Genomic DNA, 23,204 nt, shown 5'->3' with positions numbered 1-23,204 from the left:
GCCTTTACGAGCAGCTTCTAAGCATCCTAGAAGCTAAAGGACCACAGCTTAGAACAGAATTATGGACTGGATAGAGTTTGGTCTAATCCAGCCTTCCCCCAACCAAATGTTTTGGACTACAACTCTAATCAGCTAGTTGTAGTCCAAAACATCTGGAGGGCAGAAGGTTGAGGCAGGCTGATTTAATCCAACAGGACTTGTCTTATACTCTTTTAATTTGGCCAAATCAGATGTACAACACTAAGCCTCCAATCAAAGAGAAATACAGTATCTGGCATTAGCAGTGCCTCTTGCTCAAAATCGTCTCCATCACTAAATTGTCAAAGGCCCATCTGTACCAACACCAATACATTCAAGCACTTTTAACAACCCAGAACGCAGCCCAGAGAGAAGGCATCCAAGTACATTAAGCTTTGCTAATGAGGCCTTGCTCTAGATACTATCTGGCTGACAAGGTAAGTCTGTTCATTGCAAGAGGCACTTACAAAGCAGAAGATGACTATTGAAGGCAAGGTAACCCACAAGGTGCAATGTGAACATACACTGCCCCAGGTGATTATTCTTCCCCAAAACCAAGACACAGCAGTTATCTTGCTAATACAAACTCCAGCCAAGAGCAAAACCCATCCCAGTTATCCCAAAGAAGAGTGATATGATAAAATGCCACACCTCCTCTCTCTACTTGTGCCATTCCTGCGATTCTTCACAAGCAGTCCAACTATTATGCAGGGTAGAAATGCTAGCAAATTTTACCTGGCCAACTAGGCCAGAACTAAGGTAACAGAACAGAATTCAGAAGGTATTATTCAGAGATCTACATTTAACTATGCCTTTGCTCCCAGAACTGCTTCAGAGACTGTTCCACTGTTTTATGTCTCTGACTCTTAGAAACATTTGCAGCCCCATTGAAAGCAATTTGCTCCAGATCTCTGGGTACTTTTAATCACATCCTTTTCACAGCTCCAAGGTGTGCTGAAGGAAGAATGTTCACCAAGTGACTCATTTTTGTTGAAATAATTAGCCCAACTCTCCCAATCTAGCCTATTCATCTCTGCAACTCAAATGTATAAAATACTATGCATTCCACAGCAAGAGTACTTTGTCTACAACCAGCTTTTGCCCATGGACACTGAATCTTGTATCATAAACATCTCAGCTTATGAAAATAGAAGGCCTAGACTTTTTAGTGAAACTTGTGCTGTGTTGTATGAAGTTGTGGCACTGCTGCTTACAACTGCAAACCAGCCCAGGAAATAGGACTTTGTTATACAAACTTGATAAAGAAGACATCTAGTCAGAATGGAGTCTTACTGATATTCTTTAGTACTGTAATTGGCATGGTTATTCATGGTCTGTATGGGGCATTGCAACTATGAGAATTTAAAATACATTTTTATGAAGTTCTTTGACTAGCTGTTGTTTGTCTTATTGTGGTGGGAACCCTCATTGTGTATAATTTTGTAATGAAATACTGCTACAGACAGACAAATATGTATGCTTATCTGTTTTGTTTTTGCCTTCTTATCAAATTCTCCCCACCCTATTCAAAAGGGAGAAAAGGGAGAGAAATGTTCCCAGCAGTATTTAGCTGGAAGAAAGACTAGTGGCCAAAAGCAGGTGTGTACCATCCCATTCCCAATGAACTTTGCAGGAATGCACAAAGTATTTATGTTCCGTTAAAGCAGGCTTCATCAATCTTGGCCCTCCAGATGTTTTTGGCCTACAACTCCCATGATCCCTAGCTAGCAGGACCAGTGGTCAGGGATGATGGGAATTGTAGTCTCAAAACATCTGGAGGGCTGAGGTTGAGGAAGCCCGCGTTAAAGCTACCAAATTCCACAAAAGAATTTTCCCCATCATGAGATCACCCTTCCCTACTTCAATCATGTATTCTTCTACAATACACCCCAACAGCCGATGCAAATCCAGCAGTGTCTTTATAACCCAAACCGCAGACCTCAGGCTCTTACCACAGGTCAGGCAGGGATATGACAAAATATGCCAAGAAACACCTTCTTGTGGTTGGCTGATGAACGGACTCTCTTAAATCTAGCATGCCTTTGACGTAAGACAAGCAACGGGACAGCCAGGAAGGAGGAGTGCAGGGACACCAAGAGCCTGTTCAAAGCAGGATGCTTTCCAGAAGCACAGCAAGTACCGCCAACTCCCCACACCACTTTCCCCCCTCCCCAGAGCAAGATACAGCATAATTTGCTCATTATTGCCATTGCAAATATACCACATTCTTTTTGAAACTGGGAGATATTTAGACCATTACGCCTACAAGGCCTAATTTGTTTTATAAGCCGATTATTTGCAGAAGTAACAGCCTGAACAAAAATAAACATTTTATGTTTTTTGAAGCAGTTAAAATTTAGGGTGAAAATGCTCACTTATGGCTTGCCCCTAAACAGTATACGTTTTGAAGCTGCTTGGGGGTGAGAATTACCTTCTCCCTAGCAATTTACAGTTTATTACGGAGATGCCAATTAACTTTTACCCAGAAAGCAATCTGGTCACCACTCATGTTATATTCTTCCTGACAACAGGCTTCCAAACAATACAGCCACAAAACAACAAGTTACATTAATCAGATGTTGCAACCACATATTGAGAAGATGCATTTATGAAGATCAGAGGAGGGGAAGAAGAAAAGAGAGAACTTTTAATAGGGGAAAGGAAGCAAGAGTGAATACAGTCGTACCTTGGTTGTCAAACGCCTTGCAATCAAACGTTTTAGCTCCCGAGCGCCGCAAACCGGGAAGTGAATGTTCTGGTTTGCGAATGTTCTTTGGAACCTGAACATCCAACAGAGCTTCCGATTGGCTGCAGGAGCTTCTGGTGGAAGCCATACTTTGGTTTCCGAACGTTTTGGGAATCGAATGGACTTCTGGAACGGATTCTGTTTGACTTCCAAGGTATGGCTGTACATCCAACTGCAAATCAGCAAAGCTTAAAAGGGCTGAGGTTGAGGAAGTCCGTGTTAAAGCTACCAAATTCCACAAAAGAATTTACAAAAGATCGAAGGCAAGAGTCCCCCAACCAGGCCCCTCAGCAGAAACCCTGCACAAGGACTTCCACTTTGCCCCTCTTCTCCCTGCTGGGGTCCCTCAAAGAACTTCCAGAGCAACCTGCAAAAAACAGCTGGAAGAGGAGAGGACAGACGACGAAGAAAGAGCTATGAGAAGAGGGTGGTCATTTCCCCATCCTTTGAACCCCCTGGGAAACCCAACAAACCTGCTGGAACTGGGTGTGGAGAGTGCAGCTGAATGGGACATAGCTGTGGGAAGACTGAGGGAGTACCAGTCACAGTGAGAGACTAGGGTGATGGTAACTTTTTCAGTACCGTATTTTTTGCTCTATAAGACTCACTTTTTCCCTCCTAAAAAGTAAGGGGAAATGTGTGTGCGTCTTATGGAGCGAATGCAGGCTGTGCAGCTATCCCAGAAGCCAGAATAGCAAGAGGGATTGCTGCTTTCACTGCGCAGCGATCCCTCTTGCTGTTCTGGCTTCTGAGATTCAGAATATTTTTTTGTTTTGCTTTCCTCCTCCAAAAACTAGGTGCGTCTTGTGGTCTGGTATGTCTTATAGAGCGAAAAATACGGTAACTCTTCCCCTGAGACTTTTGTGGATGAGCTGAGAGTTTGTTTCGACCCTGGGTGAGGAGCCAGGGCTGAGAGGCAGTGTCAGAAGGAAAATGAACCGATATTGATTTATATATACAAGTAAGTTTGTATTAATGTAACATTTTTATATATAACAATGTATTTTTGTAACATTTTGTTTAAGTTGTCTGTTGTTGCTTCAGCTTTTTGTACACCATTCAGAGGTATAAATATATTAAGTGGTATAGAAATTAAATAAACATCTTGACACAGGCGTACCACCTCATCTTCTCTTCGCAAAAACTAAGCCTTGAACATTAGCCAGGGATAAAGATTGTGAAATTATTCAGCAATAAGAGATAACCAAAGCAAAAGCATGGCATAAGTAGCACAAGCAACCATTTCCCCAGTGCCTGCTATCAACTTATTCCACAGAATAAGCAATTACGATTCATGGAATCAGCACTGAGGACTTCATAAATTACAAATGCAGCATTCATTCATTCAATAGCAATTTCCCTAAACAACTAGAACATGAGTCTTCAGGCACACACATTTAGTATTTTAGCTCCACCATCAAGTAGGAAACCACGGCTCAGAAGATTAAGCAGGACTTCAACACAAAAGGCATAATGTTCTCCTTCATCTGTCATTAATCTCATGCTCCTTTGCCATTCATAATAGTCAGCATGAATCAACAGCTCATCAAGCTTACATAGCATATTTACTCAGTAAAGCACCCTGACACATGTACATGCTGACAAGGCAGTGCAGTATAAACTAAAAGTGCCTGACTTGGTCTGGGGAGAGCAGAGTTCAAAACCCCTACTAAGCCATGATGTTCATTGGGTGACCATGATCCAATCACTAACTTTCAGCCTAACTTACCAAACAAACCTTGGGATTTTTACAAAGATGGAGAGAAGGGAGCACTTATGGACTACTCTGAGGTCACATCCACACCATCCATTTAAAGCATGTGGCTTCCCTCAAATAATCCTGGGAACTGTAGTTTGTTAAGGGTGCTAGGAATTGTAGCTCTGTGGGGAGCAAACTACAATTTCCAGGATTTTCTGGGTAAAGCCATCTGTTTTAAATAGGATGGTGTGGATGAGACTCAAATTTCTGATTTGCTGCTGCTTCAACAGCTGGATAAGAGGGACGCGGGTGGCGCTATGGGTTAAACCACAGAGCCTAGGACTTGCGGATCAGAAGACCGGAGTTTCGAATCCCCACGACGGGGTGAGCTCCCGTTGCTCGGTCCCTGCTCCTGCCAACCTAGCAGTTCGAAAGCACATCAAAGCGCAAGTAGATAAATAGGTACCGCTCCGGCAGGAAGCTAAACGGCGTTTCCATGTGCTGCTCTGGTTTGCCAGAAGCAGCTTAGTCATGCTGGCCACATGAACCGGAAGCTGTACACCGGCTCCCTCGGCTGATAAAGCGAGATGAGCACAGCAACCCCAGAGTCGGTCACGACTGGACCTAATGGTCAGGGGTCCCTTTACCTTTACCACCAAATAGGTATAAAAGGAAGAAGGCAACATTCTTTCTTTTTGGAGCCCCAGATGCATAATAATTTTTTTTTAAAGAACTTACTGCATTAGCTGCCTAGAGTTCAATTATGTTGTACCTGGACAGCTCGTCATGCAATTTAACTATCCATTTTTCTGCACACAATAAACGTACTGCTGTTTTTAAAACCCAACTTGAGAAAAGGTTTACTTAGGATGATGAACACATAAAATGCCAGAAATGCAGTTCACACACAATAATGTTCACTCCAGATCACAACAATATAAAACAACTTGCGTAAAACAACTTCACAATTTTGTTTCCTAGAACGCAGGATAAGCCTGAAAGTAGGTTGAGCAATTGGGTAAGTAACTGATATATTTAAAAACAAAACTAAAAAACAAATAAAGCAATAGAAGCCATTTCCCCAGCATAGTTGAGAAAGTTGTCGCACACTAAGAGAAAGCTCTGTATTTCTGAAACTACCAGAATGAATCATCACCTGCATTGGCACTTGCTGTTAAAGAGCTTAATCATCCCTTGCCCTAAAGGATTCATCATGACTATGCAATACTAAACAGCTTTGAGTGCATAAATTTAGATTGTCAGGCTGCCTCCACACACCACCATGTCCTCTCGGCCTAAACCAATGACAGGCAGGTGTGGCCTTCCAGGGGCAGAGCGAAGGTGAGGCTGGTTCAATGTGTGTCCAGAACTCTTCCACACACACACAAAGACAGCGCCGCTCCTATAAGGGATCCGGTACCATGTGACCTATCTGGCGTTTACCCGGCAGCCAATCAAAAAGTCGCCGGCACAAGAGGCAATTTCATTCATAAACTGGAAGAGGGTGTAATCTTACACAGTGCCACGAAACTTTGAAACGGGATTTCTCTCGCACGGGACCATTTTTGCCAAAGTGAAGCGAGCCAACTGAGCTTCACTTCTGAGCTTCACTTCTGAGCTTCTTAAGACGGAACCATGAAGCCCTGCGCGGCTTCGCTCCAGGCTGGGAGCCACAGAACTGCATGTAATCCTTTCGAACACAAACGCCCACGTCTCACCTAGGATATAAACTGAAATCCACTCCCTTCCTGCAACCGGGGTCAATCCGCTGATGACACACGTCTCTCGGGAGATGCACGCAGAGCATTGCCCTCGCCATTCTGCCCATCGGGGGAGACCAGGGCAGGCGAAACCGAGCGGGGTCGCGCCTTCATCTCTCACCCCCCCACCCTGCAGACACCCCGGCAGAACAGGAGCAGACTGCCCCCCCACCTCCCCCCCCAGCCAGCTGTCTTCCCGCTCGCAAGAGAGGATTTAAAAGGGGGCTGATCGCCTCCCCACGCCTGATACTCACGGCAATCTGCCTCGTCACTATTATCTGAGCAATCGTCATCCTCGTCGCATTTCCAAATGGAAGGGATGCACCGCTCATTCCGGCACTGGAACTGGTCCTCTTCGCACTCCTTGGCGGAGCCTGCAAGCGGCAAAGGGACATCCGGAGTTTCAGAGGGGTGGTGGGTGGAGGGGGGTCAGCCCCCTCCCTCCCTCCCTCCGATCCCCCAGCCATCCCTTCCACAGCCCGCTTGCAAAACGGCAAGCAAGCCCGGAGCGTTCTAGGCCACGTTCTCCGCGAGAAGGCGCAGAAAAGCGCACAAAGCCCCATCTGCATACAAGGAAGCATCTCCGCCGGGAAACAATGCTCCTCCGCCCCCACCCGGCGCGTGCCCATTTTGGGGAGGCGGCACGGATCGCGCTCGGCTCGGGGACACAAGGCAGGCATGGCTCAGGCGGGATGACAACAGCAGCAGCAGCAACAACAACAACAAAGGGTCATTCCAAGCCAAGTGGGAGAAGGTGCGGGAGCCGCCGCTGTTGCTTCCTAAAACATAAGCCTCACCCCCCCCGGCAATGTTTCAAAAAGAGATTGGGGGGGCGATGAGAGCCAAAAGTGCAGATATGGCACCTTTCCTCAGCCCAATTCCTGAAGGCACATTGTATTAGCCCAGTTGGGGGGTGGGGGGGGCGGTAACGACCGATGACAAATTGCAACGGTGCTGATCGGACCACAGCTAAATAGGAAGGATGTCCTCTGGAAAAGGTGTCCCCAGGTGAGAGGTGTCGTCCTTCCCCCCCCCCCCCCCGGCTTTGGCTTAAAGCGATTATCCCCTTGGAGCAGTTTGCACCGGGATATCCGTGGCTCTGTGCGCCTTGCCCATTTGCGCGTGCATGCACCTCCCGGGTGGCCTCGGGGTCCCACCCGCCACGCCGAGGGTCGGCCAGGAGTTTGGGGGCAGCCAGCGAGCGCCTGGCGCTCGCCCGCTCTCTCGGCTACGCCGCCCGCGCCGCCCGCCCACCCACCTCTGGCGACGTGCATCTTGACGAGCAGCAGGTGGAAGAGCAGCAGCCTGGTGAGAGCTGGCCGGCACATGGCGTCCCCTCCTCGGCGGCTATGGGCCCCTGCGCGGCTGCCTCTCGCATGCAGCCTTCGCCAGCCGAGCGCGAACTGCGGGCGGCTGCTTCCTCCTCCCGCGTGTGTGCATTTCAGCCCGAGCCAGTGACGCTCCCGACTGGGCGGGATTTCAGCGAGCGAGCCAGCCAGACCTGGGCAGGCCCGCCCGCCCGCCAGGCAGGCGGCACCACGTGGGCGGCCGGCCGGCAGGCAGGCAAGCGGGGCCAGCCCTACAGCCAGTCCCCCTCCAAGGCAACCTCTCGCCCCTCTAGGGCTGGGAAGCCTTCGGAGCCGGCAGTGGGGTGCGCGAGGCGGCAGCTGCTGGCGGTTTCCACCAATCAGTCTTTCATCTTGCTCGCTTCCGGCAGGATTCCTGGAGGCAACCCACCGTTGTTTCTTTACTAAAAGTGGGAGGGGGAGAGAACCAGCAGGACTTCGCCCACCGGGTGATCGAAGAGGCCACCAGCACGGAAGCTTAGCCGCCTTTGGCCTGCTCGGAGCCTGGATGGGTGACGACCTGGGAACCACGTGCAAAGCCGCTTGGGTTCCGCAGCTGCTCCAGAGTGAAAGTGCCAGGCTTGCTTCTCTGAGGACGGAATGCACTGTCCTGGGCTACGCCCCCCCCCCCCACACGTATGAAGGCTCCCTCTGCTGATCTTAACACCCTGGAAGGTGAATTGGGAATGAACTGGCAACCAATGCAATGGTTTGAACAATTAAAAATTATGCAAATTTATGCAAATAATGTTCTAAAGGAAACCCCAGCCAGTAATCTGGCTGCTGTATTTTGGACCAGTTGAAGTTTCCAAGTTGCCAGTGTATGGAGTATCATCTCTATCCCAAAGGGTCCAGTGAACCAGCTGGAGCGGGAAATTGGCACTCCTAGGCACCAAGGCCACCTGGGCCTCAAGTAATAATGTTGGGTCCAGGAGAAACTCCAGCCTATGAACCTGCTCCTTCCAAGTCATATTACTACGTCCTGGACTTGAAAACTTGGAGCGCATAATACTTCCGGCATTTCAGAATTCAGTTTCAATTTGTTGGCCCACATCCAGTCTATCATTGACTCCAAACACCTGTTTAGCACCTCAGCCCCCTCTCCTGATTGAGAGGGTACAAGCTTGGGTGCCACCTGCATATTGGTGACACCTGACTCCAAAACTCCTGGGGTCGCCTTCTAGAAGCTTCAGATAGAGGCTAAATAGAATGTAGAACAAGATGGAACCCTGTGGAACATCACAGGAAAATTCCCATGGCGTGGAACAGTGCCCCTCCATAACTTTCTGGAAACAGTCCTGAATTTAGGAGCAGAGTAGCAGCAGGTGCCCCCAACCTGCACCTCCTTGAGCCACTCTGGAAGGATACTGTGGTCCAGTATCTGAGAGGTCCAGAACCAGCACGGTCATGCTCCCCACATCTCACTCCTGAAAAATGTTATCATTAACCAGGATGACCATTGTAGTTTTGATGTCATGACCAGGCATGAAGCCAGACTGAAATGGATCCAGATATTCAAGCATTCCTGAAAAACCTTGTTCCAAAAAGGGACAACACTGTGAAAAGCACAAATTAATACACCATAAAACAGAACACAAAAATGTCATAACCTCGTTTTTTACCTGAACCTTTTGCAAAATAGCCCCAGCAGCTTACAGTTATTCTTTGTGTATTTCATTTCATGCCCTTGCCCTTTACCAAATCTCCAACAACTAATGCTCAGAGATCCTGGGTTAGAAGACACAGACTCCAAATCTCGATTTGGTTATAGAGTGGTACCTTGGGTTACAGATGCTTCAGGTTACAGACTCCGCTAACCCAGAAATAGTACCTCGGGTTAAGAACTTTGCTTCAAGATGAGAACAGAAATTGTGCTCTGGTGGCCTGGCAGCAGCGGGAGGCCCCATTAGCTAAACTGATGCTTCAGGTTAAGAACAGTTTCAGGTTAAGAACAGACCTCTGGAACGAATTAAGTACTTAACCCGAGGTACCACTGTAGCTACCTCCCAACCATTGGTGTCAGTCTGGCCCTAATAGGTGTGCTGTAGCTAGAAGGAAGGATGAACTGTGAACCAGGTTTTAGGAGGCAGAACTATGTGGGTGCATGAGAAGGAAGCAAAGCAGGAGGTATAGAGGCAGAACAGGTATATCTAATGAAGTTTATGAGAGCTGAGGGGGTGGAAGACCTGGCAAGCTTAGAAAGCAGCAGTGTTTCCTCTGTTTCATAACTGAAACCATGACATCAAACACCAAAAGATGTAATCCCGTAAAAATACAGATTAGCACATAATAGATTATTTATTTAGAGCATTTGTACCCCGCTCTTCAGCCAAAAAAAGCTCCCAGAGCAGTTTATATACAATCAAAACAAGACAGTCCCTGCCCACAGGCTTTAGATCTAAAAGAAAAAATCCCGTGACAAAGGACAACGAGTATATGTAATGTTATATGTAATTATGATTTGCACTATTTGTTCATTGCACAATATTAGGATTTTTCTTTTCCCTCCCAGGCAGATACATCCCCGGGTGTAAGTTGGCTCTTGTACTAGTGCTACTGGAGAATATCAAGCAATTAACCCCCCCGCCCAAGTGACTTTATTCAAAGGCATGTTGGTACATGTATTTCATTTTGGCTGGGAATGGATGTTCTGAACCTGGAAACTTGTTGATAGAGATGTTTGATGGGAATGGTTAAAGCTTTGGAACAGGAGTATCATATAAAGAAAGGTGTTTGTGTGTTTGTGTTTACAACTTGATTTGACCTGGGATGTATTTATTGTGCAAGTGTACTGAGTGCTGTTGTCAATTTTGATGTGGGGAGACTGAGCGCAGAACTACATGGTGATTGCCAAATGTGCTCTTTACCCAAAGGACACTCATTTTATTTAGAAGTAACTGTTGTGGAATCATCACACATGCACATATTTGTAACTGAGGAGAGGTGCACTCTGTGCATGCTCATGTCATTTATTTCTGAGGCTCAGAATTCTTAATCATGTCTTCCAATTTCTCAAATTAAACCCTTGGGGATGTGTCATGCTTTGATTGGGTAGAATACTGTCTGCCCTTTTTAATTCTCAGTAAGCCAGCTGCCAAGGGTCTTCCCTTTAAACTTCAAAAAATGCAGGATCTGGAGGCCTAATTTAAAATTCCTCCTCTGTACCTCAGGTTCATTGTATGACATTGGCTATGTTATTCTGGTACATTTTCAATCAAAGAGCTAGCCACGGCTTACAGCAGAAACTGAATCCCCAGAATCCTAAAAATTTACTATGATTTACTTTGCAGGGTTGTTGTGAGGATAAAAAGACTATGGCAAACTTAAAATGCTATTACAGAAAGTAGGCTGGTGCATGGGATGGTTCAGATGATAACACCCTGTGCAGAGCCTATATGTAGTATGGGAGCATGGATTGCACTCTCTGCCTGCACACCTCACCCAGACAAGCCTGTCCCAGGTGACAGCCACACACTGGATTTGCCAGTGAACTCCAGTGTTTGTAGACCTGAATATCCTGCTTGTGTCCCAGACACATTTTTCTTTGATTTTTAGATTGGGATTTTTTCCTCCCCTTTCCCAGTTCAAAATTGGCATTAGGCAGGCTGGAGATGGACTTCTTATTTTGATTATTCCATATTTATCAGTATTACTTTCATATCCATTCCCTCGTGACTATCCAAACAGAGGCACCCCAAACTCTTCCCTGTATCTTCCTCTGCCCAAGCACATGACTCATGAAAACAAGCAACTTAAAAGAGGACAGACAAAAAGACAACTCCTGCAATTCATACTGAAATATTGAAACTAGAGTACTGTGCAAACTGTAACTGTGCACCATAAGTGCAAATAGTGCAGTGAGAGACTAGCCAAAATCACAAAACTGCTCCATATTAAATGCCCCTGTAATAATTAAAGCAGACTCACCATACTCTTAAAAAAATGTTCATATACTATCATGAAGTATGGAACAATCAAATATGCAAAAAGTTTTAAAATAGCAATGCAGATTCATGAAATCACAGTCTTGGGAAGATTAATAAATAGGGGCACACTGATAAATACTTGGTTGGGAAAAAACTTAATGTTTTCCCTTTAAGGAATAAGCTTGACACAATGTAAGCCACTAATCAATTGTGGAGGTAGCTATTGCCTTTGATTGTAACTGTAGTCCATTGACAGCTTATTATGTATCAACACCAATTTATTCAAACATGCTATCTTAGTTTTCAGCATGCTGATTTAGAGCACACTTGTGGTAAATGAGCATGTGATAAATGAGCCAAAATACCTCATTTGTTCTAAGCCATTACAATCCATCAGGCCCTGCCACATTTGAAAAAGAGTGTCCAAAAATTACAATTTGGCTCCACACATTTCAAAATCACTTGTTCGGGAGCAAATACCAATGTAGTCGGTGGAATTATGCTGGTATAATATCATTGTAAATGTGCAAAGCATACAGCCTAGAGATTACTCTTGATGGAGGTAAAGCAGCTTTAGCTGTAAGTTACTGGCATTGTATTTATAAACCCAATTTAGCTACAATGCTTCCTTTGCTGAAAATGTGGACAAAAATGAAGAAGGAAAAAATAAATACAGACTTTCCACAGAAACCTGGATTTAGCACCAGCCAGCTTAAAATCGATGATGATTTTACTCAGCACTTGGAAGTATATCTTTGTATAAGGCAAACCAATGAACAACAATTACAGAAAAGAGCAATACAGACTAATAAATTACAAGTCAGTCAGACACTTACAATTGATCGTGCCATTCTTCATAACACAGGCAAAGCCATTTGTTTGATTACTAAATGATTTGTAACTTCTTGGAGTCTCTGGAGAGCCACTTGCTTAATTCCCTGGTGACCATGTGCTAAAAATGCTCAGGCCCAGCAGGCACTGTTATGTTAGATTCTTCATTATGCCAATGTTCCTGAAGGGATACAGCACAAAAAACAGAGATGGGATTGCTGTGTTAATTACCATGTTAATTGAACATTTCCTTGATCTCAGAATTTAATTAGACCTGTAGCACCTCTCATTTTGTTCTTATGACACGGTGTACAAAATTTCATGTGGAATCAGACGGAGGGATGCAAAGGACCACACAGAACCTCCACAGGTGTATCAGAGCTTCCGAGAGCCTCCCTTCCTAACAGTGCAGCTTGGGGAAAAACACTCTAAAAGTCCAGGTGTCCTCTAAGACAGCATTTAATGCAGCACAAGGTTCTGCAGTCGAAAGAGGAAACTGCATAAATTCAAGTGCGTACATGGAAGTATTTTGGCACAGGAATATCTGGATCACACCCATACAGATGAAAAAGGATTGCAGAATATCATTTGGGTAACAGCTCTCGACCATCTTAATAGCTCTCCACAGGTCAATTCATACAGCAGGTTTCGCCACCCACCTCTCCAGCAAAGATGTTCATGCCTCACATTTTTCTCTGAATTTCCATTATTTTATGTTGATGCATACTCTGAGTAACTGACATGCTGGCAGACATTGCGTGAATACCGAAGGTTAAATTTCCAAGAGGTAGCTGTGGGGAGATTTTGCTCCTTGATATAGTCTCCCACTTTTACCCCACATGCATGATGAGCAACAGCAAAAATCACACCATATTTCTTAATGCAGAAGGCAATGCAAATCTTAAGGTAGAAACCCTTACCAAATGGAGAGGTGGTTTTGGGGCTTTTTTCATGAGGTTAAGTGGATAGCGAAACCACTTGTGGATAGCAGCAAAAAAGCTCTCTGCTGTTGGGATGGAAGAAGTACGGGTAGGAATCCCATTTAATGACATTGCATCACAGGAAAACAATGCACAGAGACCACTCCCTGGTGTGGGTTGAGGCTGCTGTGTCACCTTTGGTGTGACAATGGAGGTCAGTGTGTTTACACAATCTTAGTATGACAATTGATTCAGTTGTATCTGTGTCACTGAGTTGGGTGAATGCAGCAGATTTCATTCAAAGACATTTCAAGGAGTTGTGGTGTGTGGCCTCCCCTGAAACAGACTGCTTTGCTTGCCACCCGTACAGTTGAAAGGGGTCAGACACTGGCATACCACAAATCTTTCAGCATTGCAGTGGCAGTAGTAGAAGGTGGGCTTTGGTCTGCACCACATCTGTGGTCTTTTGGATTCTCTTGCAGGCGTAAAGTACAGAAACATCAGCGAATAGAAAATCCCTAGTAGTATGCTTGTTCAGTATTGATATTAACTGGTAATGTTCAAATAGGGTTTCCAAGGTAGGGTACAGCTCTTCAAATACTGGCTTGCCTGAACGTGACACAAGGTGAAATTGCAATGCTAAACACCTTCCAAAACTGGCGGCACGTAATTCCTCTTCTCACACAGAAAAGTAAATGAACATAGAAGCGCTTGTCAGGATGGCAAATTAAACATATTTGAAGGGAGGCTTCACTGAAAAATAAACACTCAAAAGTCCAATTTTCGAACGCAGAGAGTTTTTGCATGCTCACTTCTTGGTTTATTGGATGGATTAATAATCTTTGCATTATTAAGCCCTCGCTGACCCAAGACTAGCAGTCACTGATCTGCATGAAAAATGAATATGCAGTGTGTTACACAGAAGCCCTAACAGTCACATTTCCTAGAGGAAAAATGAGGAATAAAGAACAAAAGCCCACAAGACTCTGCTTTTCAAAAACAAAAAAACCACCTTAAAATTCATATCCACAGGCTAACTCATAAATACAGTCTAGGCAACAAATGAAAATGCTGTGTCTAATTATTTCCCAAGCACCTATACATAGCCGTTAATCAGTAATAAGTCAAGAAATAATTGCCCTGAGCTAATGATGGGGTATAGGTGTGCTTTTTTTCAACCTACTGTGTGCAATAGAGCTTCATGGATATGGTAACAGCTCCCAGAGAGGGAGCTACAAGTCTGTTGCAGCAAACATGAGAATTTCTTTTAGTACCAAAAAGACTTAACACGTTTATTGTAGCATACTTATTAGTTATGCATTCTATTTTTATTACAGTGGTACCTCGGGTTACATATGCTTCAGGTTACAGATTCCGCTAACCCAGAAATAGTACCTCAGGTTAAGAACTTTGCTTCGGGATGAGAACAGAAATCGTGCTCCGGCGGCATGGCGGCAGCACGAGGCCCCATTAGCTAAAGTGGTGCTTCAGGTTAAGAACAGTTTCAGGTTAAGAACAGACCTCTGGAACGAATTAAGTACTTAACCCGAAGTACCACTGTATATAGTTAGTTTTTCTATATTATATGGTTATAATTATATATAACATTATATATCCTATTGCATATATATCATATATAACAATATAATTATTTTGTTAGCATTTTGAGGTGTCACTCTGTTGTGTTTCTGAACACAGCAGTAAGTTTTATGCTGACCTGTGATCCTGAAGTACCTTCAAGGATATATATCCACTACTCCTGCTAATTTCCTAACACAGCCTATAATAGTGGCAACAGCTTTGGAAATGCAAGGTTCTTGGACTTGATTCCAGTGCAATGACAAGTAACTGCCCCATCAAGATTTATGCTTACACAATGGGAATTTTTTCCCTCTCTTCCCCATGGCCTAACTCTGTTTTAGGAGTTCCCTCAGATTGGAAGAGAAGGGTAGGAATGTCCCATTACAGAAGTATAAATCATTGCACTGATGGGATGGTTACTTAGCACTATATTTAGTTTCCACCCCCCCCCCCCCGTTGTGCAATGGATGGGGTTCAGTGTCAGTTTTGAATGTGAGAAACCCAGATGCAAATCCTTCCTCAGCTATAGAACTCCTAGGGTAGCTTTGAGTCTGTCACTGTCTCTCACAGTGATCTCAAAGAATAGTAAGACTGATGCGATCCTAGCTCCACTTTACCATACCTCTGAGTAGACTTGGTCAGAACTGCTCTGAAAGGCTGCAGTTTATGTAAAGTAAATAAGCATAGGCTTTCACTGAGCAATGATGCTCTGAAGAAGGGCTGGATAAATGTAAATAACTCCATTCCATTCATGCTGAATCAATATATAAATTTCAGTGCAATGTACAACTGTGAGGCTGCAAGCCTATACACACTTACCTGGGAGCACTGAACATAGTGAATAAAGCATTGTGCTGTTAAACATGTATTTTAAAGCTCCCATTGAGGATAAGAATGGTAAGTTCAAAGACAGAGCAGCTTTATTGCTATAAGCATCCTTTTTTTTCCCTTGTACATCTCCTCCCCCCATGCAATTCAATTTATAAACAAAGGATTATGTCTTATTTATGACTTGCTAAAAGAAAGCTTGCTGCAGTTGCTGAAGGGCTCTGAGATCAACCAAGATGATATACAAGTATGAAGGCAACACCATTTCTTAATGTGGAGAAAACAGAGAGCAAATCCAGGTTGCCTTTACCAGAAGTAAGAGGTGAGGACACCATCTATTTTGCATAGTGATTTGTATATCACGTCCAAACCAACTTAAGAATCAAGATGATCTAATCATCTATTTTGTGGAAGAGATTCTAGCACAATGTACCTACGCAAATGTAAGTTTCTGTAATTAAAGCACGCCAGTGTAAAAAAAGAAGACTTTTTACAGCTGAGAAGGTGATGAGGAAATGCACTCAGGAGAAGTGGTTGGGGTGTTGGACCAATGTTTGGATATGGTGATGGGCTGGATGCAAGCTGAATCCTGAAAAGACAGAGGTGTTATATGCCCCAGATTCTCATATCCAGGAGGTGGGTAGGTGGCCTGCCCTGGATGGGGTTGCACACCCCTGGAAGGAGCAGGTTTGTAGTTTAGGAGTCTCCTGGATTCAATGCTGTCACTAGAGACTCATATGGCCTCAGTGGCTACGAATGCTCTTTTTCAGCTCTGGCAGATTTGCCAGCTCTGTCCCCTTTTGGATAGAGATGACTTGGCTTTTGACACATGAGATGTATACTTTTATCACCCACCTTATTCCTATAATTGGAAGTTGTTTAAAACTGTTTTTAATATTGTGCTGTAATATTGTGTTTCAGTGCTGGAACCTGCCCTGGGAGCTTAGGGTAAAGGGCAGGTAGTAAATTTTATAACAACAACAGGAAAAACAATTGATTAATGGGGAGGCATATAACCACCACACACAAGCAAACCAGGATGAATGTTCATTGTCATATATCCTTTCCACAAACAAATCAGAACAAATGCTCAATACGGACCATGTAAACCTCCATGTAAATTTTAAGCAAGCAAATCAGGAGGGGGCATGATCAAAACCAAGTTTATCTGGAGGAGCTCAGAGGAGTTCATGTACCTGTAGGGTTGCCAGATCTCCCAAAACCACCTCTGTTTCCTGAGCAGGGCCTGCTGGGAGAGCCCAGTCACATAGGCTGCAGGGAAACTGCAGGTCCAGGGTGGAGGCACCTCTACGCATAGAGAAGCCGGCTTTTTTGATGAGTCTGGAGGCAAAGCCCAACTCAGCAAGTTTTGGAAGAGCTGAGAGCACAGCCCCCACAAAACCTGTCTGTTCATCTAAGACATACGCAGCTTTGAAAATAAAAGCCGAAAGGGAAAACAGCCTTGTCCCTTTGCTTGTCTAGAAATTGCCACCCCTCAACCTCCCCCCCCCCAAATCCAAGCAGACTTTCATTGCTTTGGTTTTTCCGGCATTGTTTTCATATTTCTATATCACCTTGCTTGGTCCCAGGCTCCCAGTGGCCCTGCAAGTTCATTAAAAGATGTACTGAATTATAGATAAGACATATCCACAAGTTTGTACATACCATTATGCAACTACCAACTCTATGATGGCATAATGATTTTTACAGTTCCAGCAGCCTAACATCCCAACTATAAGGCTCACATCTGTTAAGCAGCCCATTGCAAGCATTCTCCTGTGTGAGCAATTTGAGCCATGATACTTAAAAAAAAAAAAGAACCCCTGAAAGAATGTAGTTTCAAATCTTTATGAAAATTTAAATAGCATATCTGGCACCCTTATAAAAATTTCAGAAGTCATCGCTGTCAGTGTGCTTTAAATCACGGTCGCATCGTTCCCCTTACAGTCAGTATTGCCAGGAAATCATCTGGCTTCAAAGCGATCACAGAAAGCAAAAGGGGCTTTCTAAGAACTGGCTTTCAGAGTGTGCCTCTGAAGCAATGCAGCATATCCTTCAAACACAGAGAGATCCAGCCATGAAGGAATGCAGATCTTCTCAAAAACTACCCTGAAAATAAGCTGCATTCCTTTTTGCTCTATCAGAGTTGCAGTGCTTGTGGAGCGACTCATGAAGAATCTGGGGGAAAAAGATTGCAACCACAGAATTTCATCTAAGGTACACCGTACTCAGAAGACACCCACTAAAATAAATGGACTTACACACACACACAAAGTGCCCGGGATTGAACCTGTTGCCTTCTATATTCCAGGCTTGTGCTCCACCAAAGAGCTGTAGTCCTTGTTCAACAGATTTCCTATTCAGTCTAGAACAAACTAAAATGCTAATATCAAACTAGGCTAATATTTATCTACACAAGTCTACTGCTTTTCAGCAGAAGCAAACATTTGCAACAGTCATTTCAATTAGCTTACAAATAGGAAGGTCTTGCTGACAAAATTTCAGAAGCTCAGCTCCCACCGGAGTCACTGTAGTATCTACTTCTGCCTCAAGAATACGGACCACAACATTTATGAGACCAGATGCCCTAGGAGAATTTTCTGCTTAATATTGCACCGTGCTTTATACCTGAGCCTAACCAACTTTTCTCATTACTTGGGCCATTGCTGAGAAAGCCCAGCGATTCTGAGGGGGAAAGGCATTTGCTTTGCTCCCGTTTGTTCAAATCCCATCTCAATAACATGGAGCTTGCAAAGCGTAGGGACTCAAGGGACATGTGATCCCTTCACCTTTTATCAAATTACCCGAAAGAGGGAGGCACTGAGGGAAGGAACGTCCAGATAAATCTTAACCCGAGGGGGGGATTGATTGGGGAAGGGCCTGACCGTTGTTGCAGAAAACAATAAAGGACAATTGGCTGTACAATATCAGCATCTCACTTCTTGTAAGCATTTGCAGTCAGCGAACTTTATGAGGTGAAAAGAAAGGTAGTTTTTGAAAAGTAAGTGCCTCAAGCTCTGAGGAAGGAACAAATGTCAACCGAGTTGGTATTATACACTGTGTTCTCATTAAGGTGTGGGCAATAAAACAATACATGTGTGAGCTGGTGAATGCCTCAGAAATCTCTCTCTCTCTCTCTCTCTCTCTCTGAACAGATATCTAAGGGCTCATGCCAAGATGCAGGTTAATAATTTCAGAGCAGCACTCTTGATGCATGAAGTTTGTTTGGTGACATCCAGTGTGGAAGTAATGTCAATCAAGTTTCCCTAGCAGCAAAGAAGCTCTCTGAGGTTGGATACGAAAGCCCTAAAACCACGGTGGGATTGAAAAGCTGCCACATACCATGAAGAAAGCTGTTTTCTGAGTTACAAGTAGGTATGCTGCCCAATAGGGTCCTGGCAACAGACTAATCTTTTCAGTCTCTTTTTAATAGCAATATAAAGAAATAAAAGGAATAAAAATGAAGGTCTACTCTAGACCAAGAGTTTATTTTGTTGTAGGTACCATTGCAAAGAAGCCACCTGGCCTGTAAGCTTTAAGGAGCTTTAAGAAACCATCTAATGAGAGAAGAACATAAGGCCTGTTTGAAAGTTACACTGAACATATAACAGTACAAACTGTCTTTGCACATACACAAGAACTTGTATGAAAGAGTGTACACATGTTGCTTTGTACAGTGGTACCTCGGGTTAAGTACTTAATTCGTTCCGGAGGTCCGTACTTAACCTGAAACTGTTCTTAACCTGAAGCACCACTTTAGCTAATGGGGCCTCCCACTGCCACCGTGCCGCCAGAGCACGATTTCTGTTCTCATCCTGAAGCAAAGTTCTTAACCTGAAGCAATATTTCTGGGGTAGCAGAGTCTGTAACCTGAAGCGTATGTAACCTGAAGCATATGTAACCTGAGGTACCACTGTATAGCTGAATTACTGTGTACACATGTACACAGAGTGTACATTCACTAAAAGTTACATGTGGATAACAATAGGAGCATACAGCTCAACTATTTGCACATCCAGGTGTGCAGATGTAACATACTCGTTAAGATGTAACATACGACCACCCATTCAGGTTTGCAGAACACCTGTATGCAGATGAGAAATTCCATAATCTCCCACTAAAAAGAACAAGCCTTTTCAGTGGTGGCTCCCCATTTGTGGAATGCTCTCCCCAGGAAGGCTCACCTGGCACCATCGTATCTTTAGGCACCAGGCAAAAAAATTCCTCTATTACCAGGCTTTTGGCCTCTAACTATCTGTGCCTTTTAGAAGCAGGTAACAGTTTTTAATGTCCCCCCCCACCCCCGGTTTTAATGTATCAGTGTGGGGTTTGGTTGGTTGTTTGGTTGTAAATCACTCTGAGAGTTGCTTTGGACGACATAAAGCCACTAACAAATTAAATAAGTAATAAAAAATGATAATAAAGAAAATACCTGCTCTGCACAAAATAATATTTTTGAGGCACTTACTGTTCTCCATTCCACTTGATTTATGCTCTGGTTCTATGCAAAGCACTCCCCTTAGAACACTCTTCTGGGTTTTTTTTTAAAAAGGGTTATTTTATTATGCAATTCGGCAACCATTGGAGAAATCTAAAACCTTTGGCTTGCCATCTGACTTGCCATTTCCCCTAGAATTACATTCAGGCAGCGCTCCAGTGAAGGGCCATAGCTCAGTTGGAGCAGTGCATACTGTGGATGCACAACACAGATGAATTTGGATAAGTGAGGATCAAATAATGAGGTTTGTTGTATCAGATTCCAAGTCATAGAACAAACAACTGAAGGTATACAATTCAGACAAATAAACCCCCGAGACACGACTTCTGTGCATATTATATGGCTCTCATATTGGGTTTTTCACCGATGCACAAAGTGTACATATGCAGAGTCACATCACCTTCCCCCCAATTGAGGATGCTGACCTGTTAGCAGGATGTCAAGTTATAAATTATGCTAATTTCATTCTACTTTGCTTGATGCAGCTTTTCCACAGGTTTCTTAATTCCACTTTCAATGTAACCTTTTCCATTTCATTTTTCCCCTTGCATGGAAAGTGCTGTTATTTCTGAATATTATTTCGCAAGGTGTTTTTTGTTTTGTTTTGTTTTCGGCTGTGTATGTGTTGTTTTATTTCTTGAGTTATGCATGTTCACATGCAGGTGAGTCACGGGTAGGGTTGCCATATTTCCTGGGGTAAATATCTAGGTAAAGAAAGTTGTTGAGCTTTTTTTGGCAATTGCCTGCTCTCCCCTCCACCACCAAGCCCAAAGGAGAGCCCGAAACACAGCCTGAACCGCTCAAGCACACACATTCCTCTCCCTAAAATTGGACATTTGCTTACAATTGTAAAAATCTCCCCAGAGAGGCATGTAGACCCCGCAAAAAGAGGACATGTCCAGGATTTTAATGACATGTGGCAACCCTAAAGTAGGGTATTGTGGCACAATGGAGGCTACTGGTGACTGTAGATAAGCTCCTATCCAACTAGTAGATAATGCAACTCAATGTCCAGTGTCTCTTATTAAAGTGCATCGGAATAGACACACATACTGGAACTACTAGTAATTAACCACTTACCCCAAAGATTAAACTGCAGAAGATAATGTCTTTACAGGCCTTTTGTTAATTGTCCAGTGCTTTTTATAAAGCCATAACCATTTTCTCTGTTTCTTATGTTCAGACAGGCATGGGTCTAGTCAGTGGCAGTGGTGGTTGTGTCAGAGAGATAGTAAGAGGTTGCCACAATGCTGTGACAGTGCTCCTCCAACTCCCCTTGCCTCTGATGCTGTCATGCGATGCCCGTAGCCATGGATGTGGCAATAACAACCCTTGCTTGCCTGGATGAAGTAGGATGTGTGTAGAAACCTTTGATTTGGAGTGGCTGAAACCCACCCACTTTTGTCTTTGGCTCCACTCCTCACAGGCATGTGTACTCTGGATTGAAAAAGGTTCCCCAGCCCTGAACTAGAGTGATGCAATTTCATATCTGGCTATTTCATTGTTTTACAGTTCCCTTGTAGCTATTTCTCCTGCTGTTTCCTTGATAGTTGGGTGCCTGTTTAAAGATGGGTAGAGAGTAAGGCTAATAACTAAATAAACATGGGTATCACATTGAATGTACTTGAAATGATATGGTTGGGTTTCACTGGGCTCTAGAGAACAATAAAAGAAGATGAAACTTTACACGCACTCCTGTGGGTTCAATTTGTGCAGCCAACATAGACTGGTAATCTGAATAGGGCAACTGCTTATGTTACATCATATTATGAATGCATTCCAACAATTATGTAGGAGTAGGTACCATAAAATGCAATGGGATCGATTTTAAAGGAACTATGCACAGAATCAGGCCCGAGTCAGTGTTTTTACATATTGCATTTGCAAAGGGAAAATGTGAAATCAAGAGTAGCTTTTCCTAATTGCTTTTAGCGACCTATGCAGCAAGTGATTGCAGATTAACCATTTGCTTTATTTTGCTTTCTCTCCAATTTAATGCTGGTCTAGGTCACATTTATATAGCATGGCCATGATTGGAAACTTCATTGTATTAAATTAGAAGCTGTATTTCCATATTATCTTTGACATTCAAGATGCTCCGCTATTGATATTTTTCCATGGCTAATTAAACATTGAGTTGAGTATTAGCTCATGTCTTGCCCTCTTTTTGCAGAGGTGAGGGTGAGCTAAACCTCTCCCCCTGTGATCTAAGAAGTTTGAGCTGAGAAATTAATTGCAGAAATCTGCTCTGCTGGATGTCCTGTCCTTTTGACGCATATTCCCAGGGTGATATTTAATATTGCATTGTGTCTCTGTAAAGTTACAGGATCTTCATTGATTTTTTTTGTTCTCAGGGGAAATAAGCCACATTTATACAAGACAAAGGACTACGTTAACAAACTGCAGATCTGTGTAGCAGAAGAACAAAGTATATTTGTTTACACTGTACAGATGTGAACATGAGTGTGTATTGTGTGGGCCCAGAATGCACATGTACAATCAATGATGAAAGTTTACAGCAGGGGTAGAGAGCATGGTGTCTTCCAGAAATTGTTGGGAGTACAGCTCCCATCATCTCTGACCATTGGCCATCCTGGCTGCGATTGATAGGAACTGTAGTACAACAGGAACTGGAGGATACCATGTTGAATGACTGGTGTACAGAATAACTGTATTATCAATAGTGTGAACATAGATGACAGATTAGGAATTAAGCTTGGCTGTGATTAGAAACTGCCTTTTGGACATGTAATATTCTGTCTATTTCAAAACCTGGAAATATCCAAAACATGGGTTGCTATTTTGTTTACAACACCCAGTAATTTGCTAAATCTTCTATGTGAAGAGAAAAATGTGGCAACACATGGACTGTGTGGTTAAAGACTGAAGGTTTCTCTGCACAGGGAGATTTGGTTTTCCATGCTCATGACTCAAATCAAAGTCAAAAACAACACCACAACTTTGCTTGGGGTTTTTGTTCATGCCCATACCAAAGTTTGTCATTACCCTAGGTAAAATGGGTTCAACCAGCTTGTAATGGTCAGCTGATAT

General features: G+C 43.7%; 1 protein-coding gene and 1 long non-coding RNA gene across 3 annotated transcripts in view; both read right to left on the bottom strand.

Moving 5' to 3' along the window:
- The window catches only part of LRP8 (LDL receptor related protein 8), a 192,343-nt gene extending 184,673 nt beyond the window's left edge, over window positions 1-7,670 (bottom strand). For both annotated transcript variants that reach the window (XM_083619434.1, XM_083619436.1), the window contains exons 1-2: window positions 7,482-7,670; window positions 6,478-6,597 (exon numbers count right to left, since the gene is read on the bottom strand). In XM_083619434.1, the coding sequence (XP_083475560.1) occupies window positions 6,478-6,597; window positions 7,482-7,551 (190 nt within the window). In that variant the 5' untranslated portion in view covers window positions 7,552-7,670. The remainder of the gene's footprint in view (window positions 1-6,477; window positions 6,598-7,481) is intronic.
- A 4,716-nt stretch (window positions 7,671-12,386) lies between these two features.
- Window positions 12,387-23,204, bottom strand: part of LOC310765046 — a 30,791-nt gene continuing 19,973 nt past the window's right edge. The window contains exon 3 of the long non-coding RNA XR_014549414.1: window positions 12,387-12,507. This is a non-coding gene — a long non-coding RNA (uncharacterized lncRNA). The remainder of the gene's footprint in view (window positions 12,508-23,204) is intronic.

This window comes from Podarcis filfolensis (assembly GCF_964270895.1).
Source record: "Podarcis filfolensis genome assembly, chromosome: 6".
Taxonomy (NCBI): Eukaryota; Metazoa; Chordata; class Lepidosauria; order Squamata; family Lacertidae; genus Podarcis; species Podarcis filfolensis.
Note: the sequence above shows the minus strand (reverse complement) of the source record. Positions and strands in the feature narration are given on the sequence as shown.